We start from the raw sequence: 20,869 nt of genomic DNA on the forward strand, positions 1-20,869 counted from the left end.
TCACCCCTCTCCTCAGGTCACTTCACTGGCTTCCGATCAGATACTGCATTCAATTCAAGCTTCTCCTTCTTACCTACAAATGCACTCAGTCTGCTGCCCCTCACTACCTTTCTACCCTCATCTCCCCTTACGTTCCCACCCAAAACCTCCGCTCACAGGACAAATCCCTCCTCTCAGTACCCTTCTCCACCACCGCCAACTCCAGGCTCCGCCCTTTCTGCCTCGCCTCACCCTATGCTTCAATAAATATACCTGTCCCTCAAATCCAAATAAAAGAGGGCTCTGAAAGATGTAACAAATCACAACATTCTGAGGACCCTTTACATTCCATACCTAAGAAATAATCAAGATGTGAGCAAGTGCAAGGTGATGCATGTGGGAAAAAAGAACCCGAATTATAGCTACGTAATGCAAGGTTCCACATTAGGAGTTACGGACTGAGTGTCGTCGTCGATAATACACTGAAACCTTCTGCCCAGTGTGCTGCTGTGGCTTGGAAAGCGAATAGAATGTTGGGTATTATTAGGGAAGGTATGGAAAACAGGTGTGAGGATGTTATAATGCCGTTGTATCGCTCCATGGTGCGACCGCACCTTGAGTATTGTGTTCAATTCTGGTCGCCGCATCTCAAGAAAGATATAGTACAATTGGAAAAGGTGCAGCGAAGGGCGACTAAAATGATAGTGGGGATGGGACGACTTCTCTATGAAGAAAGACTAGGGCTTTTCAGCTTGGAGAAGAGAAGGCTAAGGGGAGACATGATAGAGGTATATAAAATAATGAGTGGAGTGGAACAGGTGGATGTGAAGCGTCTGTTCACGCTTTCCAAAAATACTAGGACTAGGGGGCATGCGATGAAACTACAGTGTAGTAAATTTAAAACAAATTGGAGAAAATATTTCTTCACCCAACGTGTAATTAAACTCTGGAATTCGTTGCCGGAGAAAGTGGTGAAGGCGGTTAGCTTAGCAGAGTTTAAAAAGGGGTTGGACGGTTTCCTAAAGGACAAGTCCATAAACCGCTACTAAACGGACTTGGAAAACCCACAATTCCAGGAATAACATGTATAGAATGTTTGTACGTTTGGGAAGCTTGCCAGGTGCCCTTGGTCTGGATTGGCCGCTGTCGTGGACAGGATGCTGGGCTCGATGGACCCTTTGGTCTTTTCCCAGTGTGGCATTACTTATGTACTTATGATTCCTCAGCTAATAAGATAATTACTAATTCTCAGACTGTTAGCTTCCTCCTCAGTCTGCTGAGGTGCTTTATAATTCTAATTTTTCACTGCATATGCAAATAGACTAATTATATTTCCTCCATAAAATGTCTACGTTCCCTAACACAGGAAGTGAGGGGAAACGAGCTGATCGGTGTAATTGCCAGTTGCATCCTTCAGAAGTGCATTTCTGCTTTCCAAAAGATGAAGTCTTTGCTATATTTTCTTCTTTTCGTTGTGACTTTTACAAGTAAGACCATCCCAATCTGTCTAAAGTGATTTTTGATGTGAATATTAGTATCTGTAGTCTTAATCTTTTCACTGTGTTCATTGGATTGCAGGGGTCCAGTCACAAATACATCTGGTTCAGTCAAATGCAGAAATGAAAAAGCCTGGAGAGACCCTGAGACTGTCCTGTAAAGTCTCCGGATTCACCTTCAGCAGCTACTGGATGCACTGGTTTCGACAGGCTTCTGGCAAAGGACTGAAGTGGGTCTCTGGTATAAGCAATGGAGGGGATACATACTATCCTGATGAAGTGAAAGGCAGATTCGCCATCTCCAGAGACAATAATAACAACATGCTGAATTTACAAATGAACAGCCTGAAACTTGAAGACACTGCCCTATATTACTGTGTAAGAGATAGACACAATGAGAGAGACCTAGGGGAAAACCCTGAATAAACCTCCGATATTTATATCTAAAAACAGAGAAATGCCCCTTCTCACAGCTGGGGGCAGCAACATAAAAATAATATCCCTAATTTCATTTTCTAAAGAGTTTTGCAGTCACACACACACACGCTCCGATCACCACCCAATCAGCTCTTCCTCATGATCTCACCTTGTACACATTTTTTCCCTATTAAAAATAACTATACGGTGTTCTCTCTGTAAAAGAAAAAAAAAATCCTAAAAGCATTGAAATTTCTAAATTATTGGTTGTTTGAATTGGTAGCATACAAACACCACAATAGCTAAAATAATTTGCACGGAGAACGTGGTGAAGGCGGTTAGCTTGGCAGAGTTTAAAAAGGGGTTGGACGGTTTCCTAAAGGACAAGTCCATAAACCGCTACTAAATGGACTTGGGAAAAGTCCACAATTCCAGGAATAATATGTATAGAATGTTTGTACTGCCAGGTGCCCTTGGCCTGGATTGGCCGCTGTCGTGGACAGGATGCTGGGCTCGATGGACCCTTGGTCTTTTCCCAGTGTGGCATTACTTATGTACTTATGTCCTCTCTTCACAAGAACTCATTTAATTACAAAAAATATAAGCACTTTTTCAAAGTTGCTTCTCACGGCCCGTTGGTTGGAAGCTGATTAACGGAGTCTCCTGTCTGTAAACACAGAGCAGCTGTTTCCGTATCTTGACATATGATACGTCTTCCTGAAGGGGCTCTGATGAATACGGTTAATTCACAGAGGAAGTCTGGGGAAAGCACTGATCCCCCGAGATGTAATAAATACTGATGGGTTTGGCCCTTTCATTTTATAAGGTATTCAGGGGGTCCTTTTAGTAAGGTGCGCTGAAAAATGATCTGCAGTAGTGTAGGCACGGGGTTTGGGGTGCGCGCCGATCCATTTTTCTGCGTGCCTGTAAAAAAAAGGGGTTTTACAATTTTTGCCAAAAATGGACATGCAGCAAAATCAAAATTGCCGCGCGTCCATTTTGGGTCTGCGACCTTACCACCAGCCACTGACCTAGTGGTAACGACTCATGCGCAAACCGGGCAGTAATGATCTACGTGTGTCAAATGCCACTTGGCGTGCGTCCGATACGTGTGTCCAAAAATTAAAATTATATTTCGGACGTGCGTTATCGGATGCGCGCCAAAAATGAAATTACCACAAGAGCCACATGGTAGCCGGGTAGTAACTCTATTTTGGGGTGCGCGTAGACACTTACGCAGCTTCGTAAAAGGGCCCCTCAAACCTTAAGAAAGCACCGAGAAGTTACTCACAAATTCAAATACATTCCTGCCTTTTTAAAGGTGATCAATAACTATTTAAACTGTTACCAATTAAGGGATCCTTTTACTAAGCGTAAGCGTCTATGCGTGCCCAACGTGCGCCAAAATGGAGTTACCACCAGGCTACCGCATGGCTCTTACGGTAATTTCATTTTTGGCACGCGTCCAATACGCGCGTCTGAAAATATATTTTATTTTTGGCCGCGCATACCGGCCGCGCACCAAGTGGCATTTGGCATGCTTAGGTCATTACCGCCCGGTTACCGCATGAGACTTTACCGCTAGGTCAATGGCTGGCAGTAAGGTCTCAGACCCAAAATGGACGCACGGAAATTTTGATTTTGCCGCATGTCCATTTTGGGGAAGAAAAAAAGGCCTTTTTTACAGGCACACTGAAAAATAGTTTGGTGTTAACCCAAAACCCATGCCTACACTCCCGCAAGCCATTTTTCATCACACCTTTGTAAAAGGACCCCTAAATACCTTAGGCAAAATAACGTTCATTTCTTGCATTTGGTCATATTGAAGACATCCCCATTAAGGGCTCGTCTGCCATCATGCCTGGTTTTATAAATTTCTGAATACAGCATGTAAATTGTTTCGTGGTCTGCCCTGTTTAAAGGGAACCTCCCGCATTTTTCAGAATCATTCATCCACAAGCTGAAGTGGCGATTACAAGATAATTCATCAAATTTCCTCCATCAGAGACATGAATTTGTTACTGGTTTTTATCTCTCTCGTCATTCCCTCTTGTAAGTATTTAGTGAAAATTGTGAGTAGAGTGATTTCTTCCTTGTAAATATAAATTCATGTAAGTCTTGTTTCTTTTTAAAGGTGTCCTTTCACAGACCTCTCTGGTTCAGTCCGGTCTTGGTTTCCTGAAGCCCTCAGAGACTCTCACACTCACCTGTAAAGTCACCGGTACCGCAATTACTGATGGCTGCTGTTATTGGCACTGGGTTCGGCAGCCTCGAGGGAAAGGGTTGGAGTGGCTGGGAGTTATAAAATATGGTGGAGGCACGGAATATTCCCAAAATCGGCTGACCATCACCAGAGACACTGGTAAAAATGAATATTATCTGCAAATGACCAGCATGAAGACTGAAGACTCGGCCACATATTACTGTACAAGACAGAAACACAGTGAGAGGAAGATGTCTCAAAACTGAAGAAGAGAGAAATGATGATCACATTACTCTAATCTGGACAGTGAAATATCATTCCTGAGCTATTGTAATTCTGTAGCTCATTCTAGTCACATCCTTCAAGGAAAAATGCTTTAGTTAAAGCATTATTATTCCATCACTTATACGTGCACTCCTGGGCCGATGCATTCCAACTAAAACTCAATGCAGAAAAAACACGTCTTATACTCACCTCACAACACAACAGTGGCGTAGGAAGGGGGGGCGGGAGGGGCGGTCCGCCCCGGGTGCACGCACTCGGGGGGGTGCCGGCCCCGCTGGTTCCCTGCTCTCTCTGCCCCGGAACAAGTTACTTCCTGTTCTGGGGCAGAGAGAGCAGGGAACCAGCGGGGCCGACGCAGCTCCGAGTGACGTGCGCTCGGGGCGGATCGGCCCTCCCGCAGGTAACAATGTGGTCCGGGGGGGTGCGCCGCAGAGGTGGGGGGGTCACGCCGTGCTGCAACACAATACAAATAAATTCACCACCATAAACACCCTTAACTTTTCCCTCCCCATCTCAAACAGTCTGAAAATTCTGGGAGTCACCATTGACCGATATCTTACACTCGAAAACCACGTGAAGAATACAACAAAGAAGATGTTTCACTCCATGTGGAAACTCAAAAGAGTAAAACCTTTCTTCCCAAGAGCCATTTTCCGAAACCTGGAACAATCCTTGGTACTAAGCCACTACTACTACTACTACTACTATTTAGCATTTCTATAGCGCTACAAGGCGTACGCAGCGCTGCACAAACATAGAAGAAAGACAGTCCCTGCTCAAAGAGCTTATAATCTAATAGACAAAAAATAGATAAAGTAAGCAAATCAAATCAATTAATGTGAACGGGAAGGAAGAGAGGAGGGTAGGTGGAGGCGAGTGGTTACAAGTGGTTACGAGTCAAAAGCAATGTTAAAGAGGTGGGCTTTCAGTCTAGATTTAAAGGTGGCCAAGGATGGGGCAAGACGTAGGGGCTCAGGAAGTTTATTCCAGGCGTAGGGTGCAGCGAGACAGAAGGCGTGAAGTCTGGAGTTGGCAGTAGTGGAGAAAGGAACAGATAAGAAGGATTTATCCATGGAGCGGAGTGCACGGGAAGGGGTGTAGGGATGGACGAGTGTGGAGAGATACTGGGGAGCAGCAGAGTGAGTACATCCTAGTCACATCCTTCAAGGAAAATGCTCTAGTTAAATCTATGTATTAATTTATTTCTCTACATTCATGACTGCATTATTATTCCATCACTTAAACAGATTTGCATCTTCAGTTTAAGGGGAAAAGACCCCTTCTTTACTGAAGCAACTTTCTTTTCTGTAAGGAAAACATATCCTGCGACAAATATTAACCTAGCAGTTATAGTTTCAACAAATGAAGTCATGAGCAGAAGCAGCCATGGAGTCTACAAGGGTTTGGCAGCACCATATCACACCAAAATCCGATACTGAAAATGAATCTGTGCTGAGAGAACACTTTTAAACTGCTGTGATCCCGTAACCATCTTGCTCCTCAGAGCGAGGGCTGCTCCTACTGGGAATGCTGGTGAAGAAATGGTAATAGTTGTACCTTGGAGAAAAGGCGGCTGAGGGGAGATATGATAGAGGTCTATAAGATAATGAGTGGAATGTAATGGGTCGATGTGGAGCGTCTGTTTACACTTTCCAAAAATACTAGGTCAAGGGAGCATGCGATGAAGCAGCAGTGTGGTAAATTTAAAACGAATCAGAGCAAATCTTTCTTCACTCAACGTGTAGTTAAACGCTGGAATTCGCTGCCGGAAAAGATGGTTAAGGCGGTTAACTTAGCGGACTTCAAAAAAGGGTTAGGCGGCTTCCTGGAGGAAAAAGCCATAGAATGTTATTGAATGGACGAGGGAATAATACAGTATTTCTAGGATGGGCGGGACAAATTGCTTGTTCTTTTGGCCGCTGTCGGTGACAGGGTGCTGGGTTCGATGGACCCTTGGTCTGTCCCAGCATGTCGATGCTTATGTACTTATGACGGGAAAGTACAAAAAAGGGGATTGGTGATTGTACTAAGAGTGAGTTTGCTGTTTTCAACATGCACACATGTATAAATGAATAATAATGTCTCGTCTTTTTATAAAGCATGGTCACTGCTAGATAGCCACGTAATCTTGTAAAAGGGAATTAACTTCCTAAAAGTATGTTTGTATATGCTGTTATACTTTATTTTTACCAGCCCACTGTCACATTCATGTTTTTGTTTCTGTTATTATAATAATGCTAGTAAAAAAGCCCCGTTTCTGATGCAAATGAAACGGGGGCTAGCAAGGTTTTCTTCAGTGTGCATGTGGGAGCGTGTGTGTCCCTGCCCTCTCCCTCCCCCTCCGAGTCCAGTCCTTCAGAAGTTTCCTGATGTACTGTGTTTGTGTTACAGAGAGAGTGAGGGCGTCTCTCTCCCCTCCCCCCTCTGAGTCCTTCACTGTAACAGAGAGAGGGATTTCGTGCTGTGCTGTTTTCCTTCACTCATGGGGAAACTGGATATCTCTGGCGCTTCACACTTCCGGCTGGAGGCTTCATAGAACGTTGGTGGTGCCTTTTATATATATAGATATGCAGATGTATGTTTCTACAAATACTGCATTGTTTAAAATTAATAAATAAAGTTTTCAAAAAATAAATTAATAATATTGAATCACAATAAAAAATATAATAACTTGCATTCATACCATGAACAAAGCTATGAAAATTTAATTTTATTTCATTACAGCATCTATACAGGTTACAAGCGACCTCAAGAAAATCCATACTGAATCAAGGTTTAGGGCTTTTACTAAAGATTAACTCCTGTTATCTGCCTCAGGTCCCACTTTATTCCTATGCTCTAATCTTTAATAAAAGACCCCCTAAGTATTTCCCTCATAGGTACAAGGAGGTAAATGATAAATTAGGCACTGCATCTCAGAGACAAATAGACTGGCCTATAAACCTATAAATGCCACTAGGTTTTGCTAAGCGTTGGTACCGGGATAATTATCCAGACAAGTTAGGACATTGGCCTGATAATCCGATATTCTATCAGATATCAACCCACTGTTGAATATCCAGGTATAAGCTGAAATGCTACCGTCAGTGCTTAGATCAACATTGACCACGATATTTAAATGAGGCCCTAAATAGACGAAAACCCTTCGGAAAAAAGCTACATGAAGGCCCATTTTACAAGGGTCCTGGAAAGGGGAGGAGCCAAACTCCCAGGGTATTTTACAAAAGGCTTTGCCAAATTGAGAGCATTTTGTAAAATCCTTGTATGGATGACACCCAATGATTTTGCAATCTATACTGTAACTTTCTGGCACTTATATAAACTGGTACAGGCACCCCACCTCCATTAGGATTCCCCCCCCCCCAATTTCACAAGATCTCTCCTCCTGACCTTGAAACCTCCCAACCCCCTTTCAACTCCCTCTTAATCACCCACTCCAATCTCCCTGATAGCATTCTTCCCCCCCCCCCCCCCGTACCCCCCAACACAACCAATATCTCCACTCCTTGGTCCCAACATCATGACTACCCTCCCCCCTACCCATCCACTCACCAATCCATCCCTGATAGCTCCCCTGCCCAATTAAACCACTTTGAAGATTGACTGAAATTAATATGTATAAAATATATTTGCAAACAGTGGACGCAGAGCATGAAGGGTACATTTCCTGTACACTCATTGTCCAAAGCCTTAAGTATCTGGCCTGATAGACAAGGTGGGGATTCCTGAGGACTAGTTTAAGACCGACTCTTCTAGTCTGACTGAGATCTCTGTAGAATAGCATTATTTACAGTTCCATATCTGAGTATTCGTTACATTTTGTGTTTATCTTTTGAAACGCTGCATGGCTTAGCTCCCGCCTATATGTGTGACCTCGTTAAATTCACACTCACAAGGTGATCTTCTAAAGAGCTCCATACTAGGAGTTTGCAGTTCCCTTCAATTAAATTATTTTCGGGCAAGAACGCTTCTGATACAGTCACTGGAGAGAATTCTGTAAGAGACCCACCTCTATTTAAATGCCCCAGTGGCACATGGGTAGGATCCTAGTCCATTATAGAGTCAGTCTTCTTTACATTTACATGTCTACAGTTATTTCAGCTATAGACTGGGGCAGAGCAGGTGGAGGTTGGTTCGCGCGATGTTCATTTCCTAGCGGCGGCGTCCAACAGTCCGACTCCGTTTCCTTCTCTGTTACGCCCTCTGACGTCATCACGTCTTGACGCGAGGGCGGGACAGAGAGGGAAGTCTCTACTGCGCATTTGCAGGTGAGTCGGTCACTTGCCGTTTATATGTTTGATTTATTTTTTACATTTGTATCCCGCGCTTTCCCACTCAAAGGAGGTTCAATGCGGCTTACAAAGTAATAGGGAATACAGCAAATTGTTAGAGAAGGTGTAAGTGAAGTATAGCAGAATAACAAAAGGGACAAGTAGGTAGAGATAGGCAATGGAGAAGGGAGAAAGATGGGAGATATAGTCTGGATCAATGTCATTTACATTTATTTATTTATTTATAACACAATTCATAGACCGCATTATTCTGTCTTAGGCAGTTTGCAAAGGAACATTCACAGCAAATGTTTAAAAAAAAAAAACCCCACAAAACTATTCAACCACCACAAACACCAGAGGAAGGACAGACGCGGAATTTAACAATAGAACACCTGTGGCAAATCCTCCAGCTGGCACATTTTCTGTTTATTTCTGGTTGTACGATAGAAATGAAATTCTCTTTTCCCTTCTCGTTGCTAATATGTTACACGTCTGCTACGACGAGAGTGGTTCCCTTTTTCTTTCCTTATTATATAGGGTTTTGATTCACACAAACCTCGCTTGAATATGCAAATGTGAAACCAAGTTGAACCTATATACAGTAATCATCGGACAACACAGAATGTGAACCCCAGAACGGGCTGTGCTCACACCCTGTCATGATGTTGCTCTGGTTCAAAGCCATCGTCTTGCTGTCCGTCTCATCACGTGCGTAGATTACCGCAGTTATTTCCCGGTCCATAATTGTTTTCTTGATTTTGTTCTTTTCACCTATAATATTTCTTTTTTGGGTAAATTATTTCTGCTCTGGTTCTAGGTGTCTGTTCCCAGACAGAAACCGGTGGAGAAGTGAGGAAACCAGGCGAGTCTCTGAAGCTGAAATGTCATTTCAGCAGCAGCTGGATTGGCTGGATCAGACGAGCTCCAGGGAAAGGACTGGAATGGCTGGTCAGCTACTATGACACGTCAAACAACTTCTATTCCGCCACGATCCGAGGACGATTCAGGGCTTCCAAAGACAGCTCCAATTTCTATTTGCAAATGAACAACCTGAAAACTGAAGACACGGCAGTGTATTACTGTGCAAGAAGCACCACAGTGGGAAGAAACATTCTGGAGATAGACAAAAACCTTGTTTTATTAAAATGGTAAGAGGCAGCTTCCTGGTGGGGGCACCAGAGTACCTTCAATAAACAGGAAAAAGAATTCACACACTTCTTCCACCTTCTCAAGGATGAGTTTTGAGCTTAATTTCAAGAACTGGGGCGTTGGGCACCAACTCGCACACCCACTCTCCTCCTGCAAACCAATAAGACCCATAAGCCACTTCTTTTGAGCGAATTTGGAATTTATTAAGGCCGCAGCCAGGCACTTTAAACATTCTATTTCACAAATTGCCACTTAATATGTTACAAAACTGGATAACTTCTTATAACATGTCAACCCAATCAAAGCCCTGGGTGCACAGCTTTTCATCCCCATCGCATTTTAACACGCTTCCAGTTGTGCCGACTAAGCACACCCACCTCCTATATGTAATGTTTCTTATAGCACCCGATGATTATGGTGCATCCCGTTTAAGGATGCACCCCGCAGAAAAACTTGGCCTCCCGGCCGTCCGAGCCAAGAGACAAACTATGACGACACTCAATTAACTGCAACCTGCCAACATACAGGCGTGACCTTAAACTTCATCTTGAAAGTAACATTTTATCAATTATTCACCAATAAGGAAGCGCTATTATGTGCTGGCATGCTGTGTACCCAACATAGCCTTACATAATCACTGTCACTTACCGCCCAGCTGCGACAAACTGCCCCCTACCCAAGGGTGGGTGGGCCAGGTCAGCTCCGTTAACCCTGCTGCTGCTCCCTCCTCGCAATGACCCCTCCTTATGTCAGCAGCTCTACTTTATCACCCTCTCCCTCCTCCCCCTCCCTCCCCTTAACCCTTCCCCTCCTCCCCCTCCCTCCCTTTAACCCTTTCCTTACCTCCTATCTCCCACCTTTCCTCCTTCCTTGCAACACTTCCCTCCCTCCCCCCCCCCTAATCCTACCCCTCGTTGGCCTTCAGCCCAGTTATGTCCGGCCCCTCCTAATCGAATTGGCCTATTTCTTTTCTGCTGACACAAACCGAGGGCCCGTTTTACTAAGCTGCGTAGGTGCCTAAGTGCACCCAATGCTTACCAAATTGGATTTATCGCCTGGTTACCGCATGGCCCTTGGCATGCGTCTGCTACGCGCGTCTGAAAAATATTTATTATTTTCTGGCGCACGTAACGGACGCGCACCAAGTGGCATCCGAAGTGCGCAGGTCATTACCACCCAAAGTAGAGCAGACAGATGTGAAGCATTTGTTTACACTTTCAAACAACAACAAAACCAGGGGACACAAGATGAAGCTAGACTATGATAGATTTAAAACAAACAGGAGAAAGTTTTTCTTTACTCAGCGTGTAGTTGGACTCTGGAACTCATTACTGGAGAATGTAGTGACAGCAGCTGGCCAGAGTTTAAAGGGGGTTTGGACAGATTCCTGAGGGAAACGTTGATTGAACATTATTAATTTTTTTTTGGGGGGGGAGGGGGGTTGCCGGGTTCTTGAAGCCTGGATTAGCCGCTGTCGGAGACAGGATGCTGGGCTTGATGGACCCTTGGTCTTTTCCCAGTATGGCGGTGCTTATGTACTTATGTACCAATTATGGGCTACCATTGAGTGTTGATTTCTGTGTCCAAACGTGAATGCCAAGATGCCAGGATTTATGCCTGCTGAACCCAATCTGGGCACGCATCCCCGGTATTCTATGACACCGCATGCAAATTTTAGGAATGCCCCTGACCCGCCCATGTACATCCCATGGCCACACCCCCTTTTGGGTAGTGCACATTGTTACAGAATATCGAGTAGCAAGATGGGCCTGCAAATTCAAATTGATACCAAGCAGTGCCAATTTACTCAGCACATATCTTGGATCAGTGCCCAAATATCGACACCTAATTTTGGGTGCCATATACAGAATCCAGGGCTAACTTATAGAATATTGTAAATTAAGAACATAACAACGTAAGTGTTGCCGTTATGGGACATACCAAAGGTCCATCAAGCCCAGTATCCTGTTTCCAACCGTGACCAATTCAAGTTAGGGATCCTTTGTACACTTGTTCGCACTAAAAATGAGCACTTAGCACGCCTAAGCCCCTTAGCACTATTCTGTAAAGACGTACTTAAGTGCTATAGCCACAAATACAAGGGGGTGTAACTGAGGGCGGAGCATGGGCGGGACATAGCATGTGTCTCAGTTCTAGAATGTTATAAATTGTTTTGCACCAGCTGAGTTCAGATACTCCTTATGCCCCATTTACAAAGCCATAAGTAAGTACATAAGTGTTGCCATACTGGGACAGGCCAAAGGTCCATCAAGCCCAGCATCCTGTTTCCAACAGTGGCCAATCCAGGTCACAAAAACCTGGCAGAACCCCAAAGTGTAGCAACATTCCATGTAGAACCCCAAAGAACAGCAACATTCTATTCAGAATCTCGAATAGTAGCAACATTCCATGTAGAACCTCAAAGAGTAGCAAGATTCCATTCAGTACCCCAAGTACATAAGTACATAAGTGTTGCCATACCGGGACAGACCGAAGGTCTATCAAGCCCAGCATCCTGTCTCCAAGAGTGGCCAATCCAGGTCACAAGTACCTGGCAAGATTCCAAAACAGTGCAATTCATTTTATGCTGCTTATCCCAGAAATAAGCAGTGGATTTTCCCATCTTAATAACGACTTAAGGACTTTTCTTTTAGGAAACTATCAAACCTTTTTTAAACCATGCTAAGCTAACTGCGTCTACCACATTCTCTGGCAACAAATTCCAGAGTTTAAATACATGTTGAGTGAAGAAATATTTCTACAATTTCTTTTAAATTTACTACTTTGTAATTTACTTGCTTAATTCGATTTCTAGGTCCAAGCACTTATTCCAACTCTATACCTAGTGGAAGGGTTCTTTAGAGGAATAAAGGCACCTACTTTCCCATAGGTCCCCTCCTGGTGTTCTTGCCCGATTAATACCTAAACCAATGAAATAGTCAATAAATATACACATCCTTTAAATATGAAGAAAACATACCTCTAAAAGCTACACATGCGATTACGTTACAAAGACCCCAACAAACTAGGTGGTCCTTCTACTAAGTCGCATAGGCGCATCCTACACATGTCAATTTTGAACTACCGCGTGGCCTGGGTGGTAATTTCATGTTTTACACTCATCCACTAAACCCATCAGAAAATTGCCAGCATGCAGCGCTAACCAGCCGGTAATCAGCATTGTACGCACGTAGACCATTACCACCCGGTTAACGCGTGAGACTTAACCGCTAGGTCAATGGGTGGTGGTAAGGTCTCAGGCCCAAAATGGACAAGCGCCAATTTATATTTTGCGGTATGTCCATTTTCGGACCAAAAACAAGGCCTTTATTGCAGGCGCGCGGAAAAATGGACCTGCGCGCATCCAATACACGCGTCTACACCAGCGCAGTCCATTTTTCAGCACACCTTAGTAAAAGGACCCCTAAGCCTCTCTATTTGCAGGTGAGAGAAATAATAACGTCCCTTCCAAAAGCCAGATTCAGCTTCTAGGTCTGTTAGTAAACCTCATCTGCAGCTCAGTAATCTTAAGCATTTCATGATGCTTTTCCCCCCTTTTCTCAGCAGAATTTATTTATTTATTTCATTTAATTGTATCAAAAGATACAGATGAAAACAGCCAAAAACTCAAGTTTGCTTTTCCCCAAGATCTTTATTTGCTTCAACTTAGGAAGAAAAAAACTGTTCTCCTGATGTAAAAACTTCTGCAAAAGCTGTGCAGTTCCCCTGATCTTATCAACAAGATTAAAATATCTTACAAAAGCCAAATTGTGCTTTTTCTATAAATTTTGACTGCTTATTTTTTCAATGGCTATTTTTCTCTTACAGAGACAAGAAAAAATAACACTTTGAAACAGCTTTGTAAATAAAATGGCTCATGGGCCGCTTGAAAGTTTTTGTCTTAAATTTTTCCAACCTCAAATATCTCACCCTAGTAATACTATTTTCTAAGGCTTTAGATTTCCCAGTTAATATCAGTGATTATTACAAAATCTTACCTCCCCTGTTTACTAAAGCTTAGCTCGAGTTTCCTGAAGCAGGGCCCATTTTATTCCTATGGGCCCAGCTGTAGATAAATCGAGCAAAGCTTTAGTAAACAGCCCCCTAATCTGCCAGCTTCCTCCTCAGTCTGGAGGTACTTTCTTGCTCTCATATTTTACTGATCAGAGGCTGCATATGTAAATCGACTAATTATATTTCCTCTATAAACAGTCTGCATTCCCTAACACAGGAAGTGAAGGAAAACGAGTTGATCGGTGTTAAGTGTCAGTCCTGTCCTTCAGAGGAGTGTTTCTGCTCTCCCAAAGATGAAGTCTTTGCAATATTTTCTTCTCTTCTCTGTGACTTTTACAAGTAAGAACACCCCAATATTCCTGAAATGATTTTTGCTATGGATATTATCTGTAGTCTTAATCTCGTCTCTGTGTGCTTTTGATTACAGGGGTCCAGTCCCAAGTACAACTGGTTCAGTCAAATCCAGAAGTGAAAAAGCCCGGAGAGTCCCTGAGACTGTCCTGTAAAGCCTCGGGATTCACTTTTAGCAGCTACTGGATGGATTGGGTTCGACAGTTTCCCGGCAAAGGGCTGGAGTGGGTCTCTAGTATAAGCGGCGATGGGAGTGCTACATACCATGCCGATTCAGTGAAAGGCAGATTCACCATCTCCAGGGAGAATAATAACAACATGCTGTATTTGCAAATGAACAGCCTGAAAGCTGAAGACACTGCCATGTATTACTGTGCAAGAGACACACAGTGAGAAGAGACAAATGGAGAAACCTACATAAACCTCTGACATGTATATCTAAAGGAGAAGTCCTTCTTCTCACAGCTTGGGGGCAGCAACATAAAAATAATATCATTAATTGCGTCATCTGAAGATTTTTGCAGTCAAGTACAGTAGCTTACAAAGCCCTGAACAGCAGTACAATACATGATTCACATTTATCCATCCTGAAAGTGGGTTTTCTAATATGTTTGTCCCCAGCCCGGTTCTCTAGATCTCCAGGACTAAATTTGGATTCCAGAATATTCTGTTATCTGGGCTATGTATTTCCATACACTGTAAATGGTTAAGGGAGATTTTCCTGTACTCAGCTAACATCCCGTCATAGTTTTCCTGGGAGTAAGGAGTGACTCAGCGGGTTTTATTAATCTGGTGTCAGCTCTTAGCTCGGTGCTCGTCAACCCTCCCCTCAAAGGACACCTAGCTGTCACGACTGTGGCCGTGACCCCTCTTTTGACTCATCTTATTCTGCTGGTCAGCTCATGAGCTGGCTTCTTTTCTGCATGGTGGTGTTTGTCCTGTGTGCTCCAAGCCTCACTTCGGTGTTCAGTGTGTATTTCCTGTTCCTGTCCTGTGGGGTTTCCACTTCCTATGTGTTTCAAGCCTCACTTTGGTGTTCAGAGTGAAGGCTTCTATTACCTGTGCGTTTCAAGCCTCACTTTGGGTTCTGTGTATTTCCTGTCTCTGTCCTGTTATAAAGAAGTGGTTCGCTTGCATTCAGGGCCATTGCAACACCAAAGGTCCCCAGGTTAGTCTGTGTGCTTGTGAGCACTCCTGCCTAGATCCTTGTTGCCTTGTTCTAGTCTGTGGGCACTTCTGTGTCTTGTCTTCTTTATTGTGGTGCTTGTGTGCACTTCTGCCTTTAGCCTTAGTTCTATGTTTGTCTGTGTTTGTTAATCTTGTGTCCTGCCTAGTCAGCGTTACCATATGGCTCCAGAAGAAGGAGGACACATTGATCCAGTCCGGGTTTTTCTTCCATTGAAAGCAATGGAAGTAAAACCCAGACTGGCTCAATCTGTCCTCCTTTTTCTGGAGCCATATGGTAACCCTATCTAGTCTGCCTTGCGAGTTCTAGTCCCTTCTACCTAAGCTTCAGCCGTTGTTCTGTTGCTTGTCTGTTTGGCTCAGCTTTGTATCCTGCTTGCCTTCACCTTGCAAGCCTTCAGCTTTGGTTCTGTCCCTGCTTGTCTGTCTTTACCCTGGGAGTCTTTAGCTCCAGTCCTCAACCTGTTTGTATCTGCCCTGTCTGTCTCTAGCTTCAGTTCACATCCGGCCTGAGTATCCTGAATCCGGTTTCTGCCAAGCTTGTTTGTAAATCCTTTTTTTTTTTTTTGTTCAAAAAAATACAGCCAAGAAACTCGTCATAAATAAAAGAAAAAATATATACTATTATCTCAAGGTTTAAATTGGCTTTCTTAGACCACAAATCGCAGGGGGTGGGGGCGCATGTAAACAAACAGGAAATTATAGGAGTGATACATAGAAGAATATATTACAATTTAAAGGCTAGGTGATATTCCTCAATTTCTAACATTATTTAAGCCTTTTCGAATCTAGAAAAGATTTTAATTGATCAGGCGTGTAAAATATATATTTAGTTTCTCCAAATCGAATCAAACATTTGCATGGATAGGGTGGCAAGAATATACCCCCAAGTTCCACCACTTCTTTTTTCAAATTCAGAAAAATGTTTCTCCTTTCTTGTGTCACTTTTGTAACATCTGGATAAATCCAGATCTTTTCGGATCCAAAAAATTCCTTAGAGTGTTTGAAATATAGTCTCAAAATAGCATTTAGATCTTGCTCAAAGACGAGACCAATAACTTAGCTCTCTCAGATACGTTCTTTATAGATTGTTCCAAAATGGCAGATATGTTGTTCAAATCAATATCAGTTTTTTCTTCTCTTTCTTCGATTTCCCAGGTCTCTTAGGTAAATAATATATCTTATTAATAGGGGGAATAGCGTCCTGAGGAATTTTTAAAATTTCTTGCAAATATCTTTTAAATAAATCCAAATGTAACTTTTGGGAAATTCAGAAGACGGAGATTCAATCTTCTATTGTAATTTTCAATCTGCTCTATTCTTCTGTGTAAAAGCTATTTTATCTTTAACCGTTGCTGAGTTAAATTACAGAGACAAGAAAAAATAACAGTTTGAAACAGCTTTGTAAATAAAATGGCTCATGGGCTGCTTGAATTTTTTTTGTCTTAAATTTTTCAAACCTCAAATATCTCACCCTAGTAATACCATTTTCTAAGGCTTTGGATTTCTCAGTTTAGGGTTACCATATGTCCGGATTTACCCCGACATGTCCTCTTTTTGAGAACTTGTCCGGGCGTCCGGACGGGTTTTGCCAGTCTGCCCGTTTGACCGGATTTCTGGACAAGCGGGCTGCGGGCCTATCCTAGCCTCCCCTTCCCTTACTTACTATCTACTGCCCTGGTGGTCTAGTGACCTCTTCGGGGCCATTTTGAATCCCGAGACCGTCACAGCAACAGGATGCGGGCAAGGGCAGCACTCCAGGCAGGAAAGAGGGGGCTCTTTTCTGCCCCAAAGAGGTCACTAGACCACCAGGGCAGTAGATAGTAAGTAAGGGGAGGGGAGGTGACGGATGACAGGGGAGGAGAATATGTGACGGGGGGGTGAGGATGCGAAAGGGGCGGGGCCGTGGCAGGGGGCAGGACATGTGTCCTCTTTTTGAGAGGACAAAATATGGTAACCCTATCCCAGGTAATATCAGCGAATATTACAAAATCTTACCCCCCCTGTTTACTAAAGCTTAGCTCGCGTTATCTGAAGCAGGGCTCATTTTATTCCTATGGGCCCAGCTGTAGATAAATCGAGCAAAGCTTTAGTAAACAACCCCCTAATCTTCCAGCTTCCTCCTCAGTCTGATGAGGTACTCTCTTGCTCTCATATTATACTGATCAGAGGTTGCATATGTAAATGGACTAATTATATTTCCTCTATAAACTGTCTTCAATCCCTAACACAGGAAGTGAAGGAAAACGAGTTCATCGGTGTTAAGTGTCAGTCCTGTCCTTCAGAGGAGTGTTTCTGCTCTCCCAAAGATGAAGTCTTTGCAATATTTTCTTCTCTTCTCTGTGACTTTTACAAGTAAGAACACCCCAATATTCCTGAAATGATTTTTGCTATGGATATTATTATCTGTAGTCTTAATCTTGTCTCTGTGTGCTTTTGATTACAGGGGTCCAGTCCCAAGTACATCTGGTTCAGTCGAATGCAGAACTGAAAAAGCCCGGAGAGTCCCTGAGACTGTCCGATAAAGCCTCCCGTGTCACTTTTGATAACTATAGGATGCATTGGGTTCGACAGTTTCACGGCAAAGGGCTGGAGTGGGTCTCTAGTATAAACTCAGGTGGAAGCAGAACTTGGAATACTGACCCAGTCAAAGGCAGATTCACCAGGGACAATAATAACATCGTGCTGGATTTACAAATGAACAGCCAGAAAGCTGAAGCTACTGCCGTGTATTACTACACAAGAGACACAGCGAGACAAGACTGAGGGAGACCAGAGTTGCCAGATGGAAAAAATTTGTCACGCCCAAAGCCAGCCCCAAAACCGCACAAAGCCAATTTGCATGTGAATGACATCATTAATAAATATTAACGAAGCCATTGGCATACAAATGACGTCATTAAGCCCGCCTCCGTGGGGCTTGTACTGGCTGCGGACATGGGAAAACTACCTGGCGGGACAACAAGATGCCGCCCAAAATCCCACAACCCGCACGCGGCGTGAAAAAGACATAGCGGTTCACAGAAAGGAGCCCAATTCCCATCTGGCAACACTGGGAGACCCCTACATAAACCTCTGATATGTATATCTCAAATGGAAATGCACCTCCTCACAGTTTGGGGGGGCAGCAACATTAAAATTATATCAATTCTATCTTATAAAACGTTTTGCAGTCAAGTACAGTAGCTTGCAACGTTCTGCATTCTGAGCCACAGCACAAAATGTGATTCGTGGTTCCCCATCTTGAAATGGGTTTTCTAGTGTGTTGATCTCTCTCAATCATCCGGACCTGCAGGACCACTTTTGATTTCAGAATATCCATACGGCCGTGAGGGATAAGTATGTGCAGCATAGGAGCCAACTTTTCAAACGTATTGGGGGTGCTAAGCCCAGTGGAAATAACCCTTCCTTGAACACATACAAGGAATTTCCTCAAAATTGGGGGTGCTCAAGCACCCACAGAGTCGACTCCTATGTGTGCTTGTACTGGAAACCATTAGGGAGAGCTTCCTGGGCTCAACGAGTAACTCAGTGTGAGCCTCATAGGTCAATTCTTCTCAATCCTCTATTTTCCTGCTGGTGTTAATGGCTCCCCTTTCCCAGATGGTGACTGTGCTTTGTTCCTGACCCTATGAAAGAAGGCCACCTTGAATAAGGATCGGAGGATCCATAATGGGTGGGGCTTTGGGCATATTTTGTTTTAAAGGGTGTGGCTTAAGAAGGGGCAGGGCTTTATCTGAAGCAGTTGTATTCTAGCATTTTGGCCTGGCATTGAGCTGGGTAGAGCATATTTTTAGGACATATTTCTTCTCTATTTAAGTAGGAAAATGAATTTAGATGCACACGCTGCTGGAAAAGCTATGATTTAACAATTTACTTCCAGAAATAGATTTTGATGTTAAGGACAGGTATCTTGTGAATTTATTAATCGATGCAGGCACCCAAAAAGTCAGTTTGCTAGCATTGTATTTAAACTATATGATAAGATAATTAGATGAAAAAATCTGACACAACGCAAATCAGTATAAAACTCATCTAAGTGGTTTACAAAATCAAGGGACAGGGAGGACAGAGACTTAAAACAAACCGCAAACATATGGAGAGAAATTTTAAGGTAAAGATACAACATAATCACAAAAGTTCTAACAGTGTCGTTTGAAGAAAAAAAAATTGCTCGCACTGCTTTTTTTTTCTCTAGACATTTTTTCCTTCCAGAATTTGCAAAAATCCAAACTTTCGAGCAGAATAAACACTATCGGTAATCATTATAGCACTACGAGATAGAATCACATGCACGTGTTAAAAACATCCGATGGTGTGAGCCTGGTCTTTCATTCTTGGTGCTGCCGGCTCCCCCATTTCTAAAAAAAAGTGGATTTACAGCCATTCGGCAATAGAACAGATTATTTATAGTGACTTTGCCTATAACAGATACAGTTGAATCGATTGGCTTGTATTATGTGTTTTGTGTACCCCGATGAAGGTTTTTACCGAAACATGGTCATGTCAGGTCTTATGTATCGTTTATCGTTTATTCATTTACTAGACCGTCACTTATTACGAGGTAAATCAGAACGGTTTACAATATAAAATAACATTAAAATAATATTAAAACAGTAGAAAACATTCTCTGAAATCCATTGGTGATAGGACAGCTCTACAAAAAGACAACATATATGCAGATTTCATTAGTAAAAACACAAAGCTAAAAGGGTATTTTTTAAGGTTTTCAGTGGACTTATTAAGGACTTGTAATTCTTTGGAATGTGTGTTATGTACTAGTCTGGTCTATTGTACTGACTCAACGAATAGTTAAGCTCTGGAATTCTTTGTCAGAAGAGGTGGTAACAGTGGTTAGCGTATCTGGGTTTAAAAAAGGTTTGGACAAATTCCTGGAGGAAAAGTCCATAGTCTGCTATTGATGCAGACATGGAAACCAACTGCTTGCCCTAGGATTTGTACTATGGAATGTTACTACTCTGAGATTCTGCATGGAATCTTGTCACTCTTTAGGATTCCAGAATCTTGCTATTCTTTAGGGTTCTACATAGGCGTAGACTGGGGGGGGCGAGGGGGGGCAATGCCCCCCCAAACGACGAGGACGTGGACTGGCGCTAGAATGAAAAAAGAAAAAAAAAACAAGCAGGCACGCGCTCGTCTCCGTCCGCTTCGCTGCTTCCCTGCCCTCTCTGTCTGCGTCCCGCCTTCCTCTGATGTCATTTCCTTTCGGGCGGGACGCAGACAGAGAGGGCAGGGAAGCAGCGAAGCGGACGGAGACGAGCGTGTCTATCTATCCCCTCTCTTCCTACCCTCCGGCGCAGGCAGCACCAATCTTCTCTAAGCCTTTCTTGTTCCTGGCAGCGGTAGCGACGTACACGCTGCCTTCAGCTCTGCCCCGAAGCCTTCTCTTCAAGTTCCTGTTCCCGCATAGGTGGGAACAGGAACTTGAAGAGAAGGCTTCCGGGGCAGACCGAAGGCAGCGTGTATACATCGCTACCGCTGCCAGGAGCACAGAA

General features: G+C 43.4%; 1 protein-coding gene and 2 gene segments (V, D, J or C); all 3 read left to right on the plus strand.

Annotated features, from left to right (window-relative positions):
• LOC115457532 (immunoglobulin gamma-1 heavy chain-like) overlaps positions 1–20,869 on the plus strand; it is a 428,753-nt gene that overhangs the window by 70,513 nt on the left and 337,371 nt on the right. The gene's annotated exons all lie outside the window — the stretch shown is intronic.
• LOC115457544 lies at positions 1,371–14,561 on the plus strand. The segment is given in 2 exon segments: positions 1,371–1,466; positions 14,245–14,561. Coding segments are annotated over 2 exon segments (363 nt in total).
• Positions 15,254–19,243, plus strand: LOC115457543. The segment is given in 3 exon segments: positions 15,254–15,336; positions 17,587–17,708; positions 17,800–19,243. Coding segments are annotated over 2 exon segments (366 nt in total).

Source organism: Microcaecilia unicolor, chromosome 14, assembly GCF_901765095.1.
Source record: "Microcaecilia unicolor chromosome 14, aMicUni1.1, whole genome shotgun sequence".
Classification (NCBI taxonomy): domain Eukaryota; kingdom Metazoa; phylum Chordata; class Amphibia; order Gymnophiona; family Siphonopidae; genus Microcaecilia; species Microcaecilia unicolor.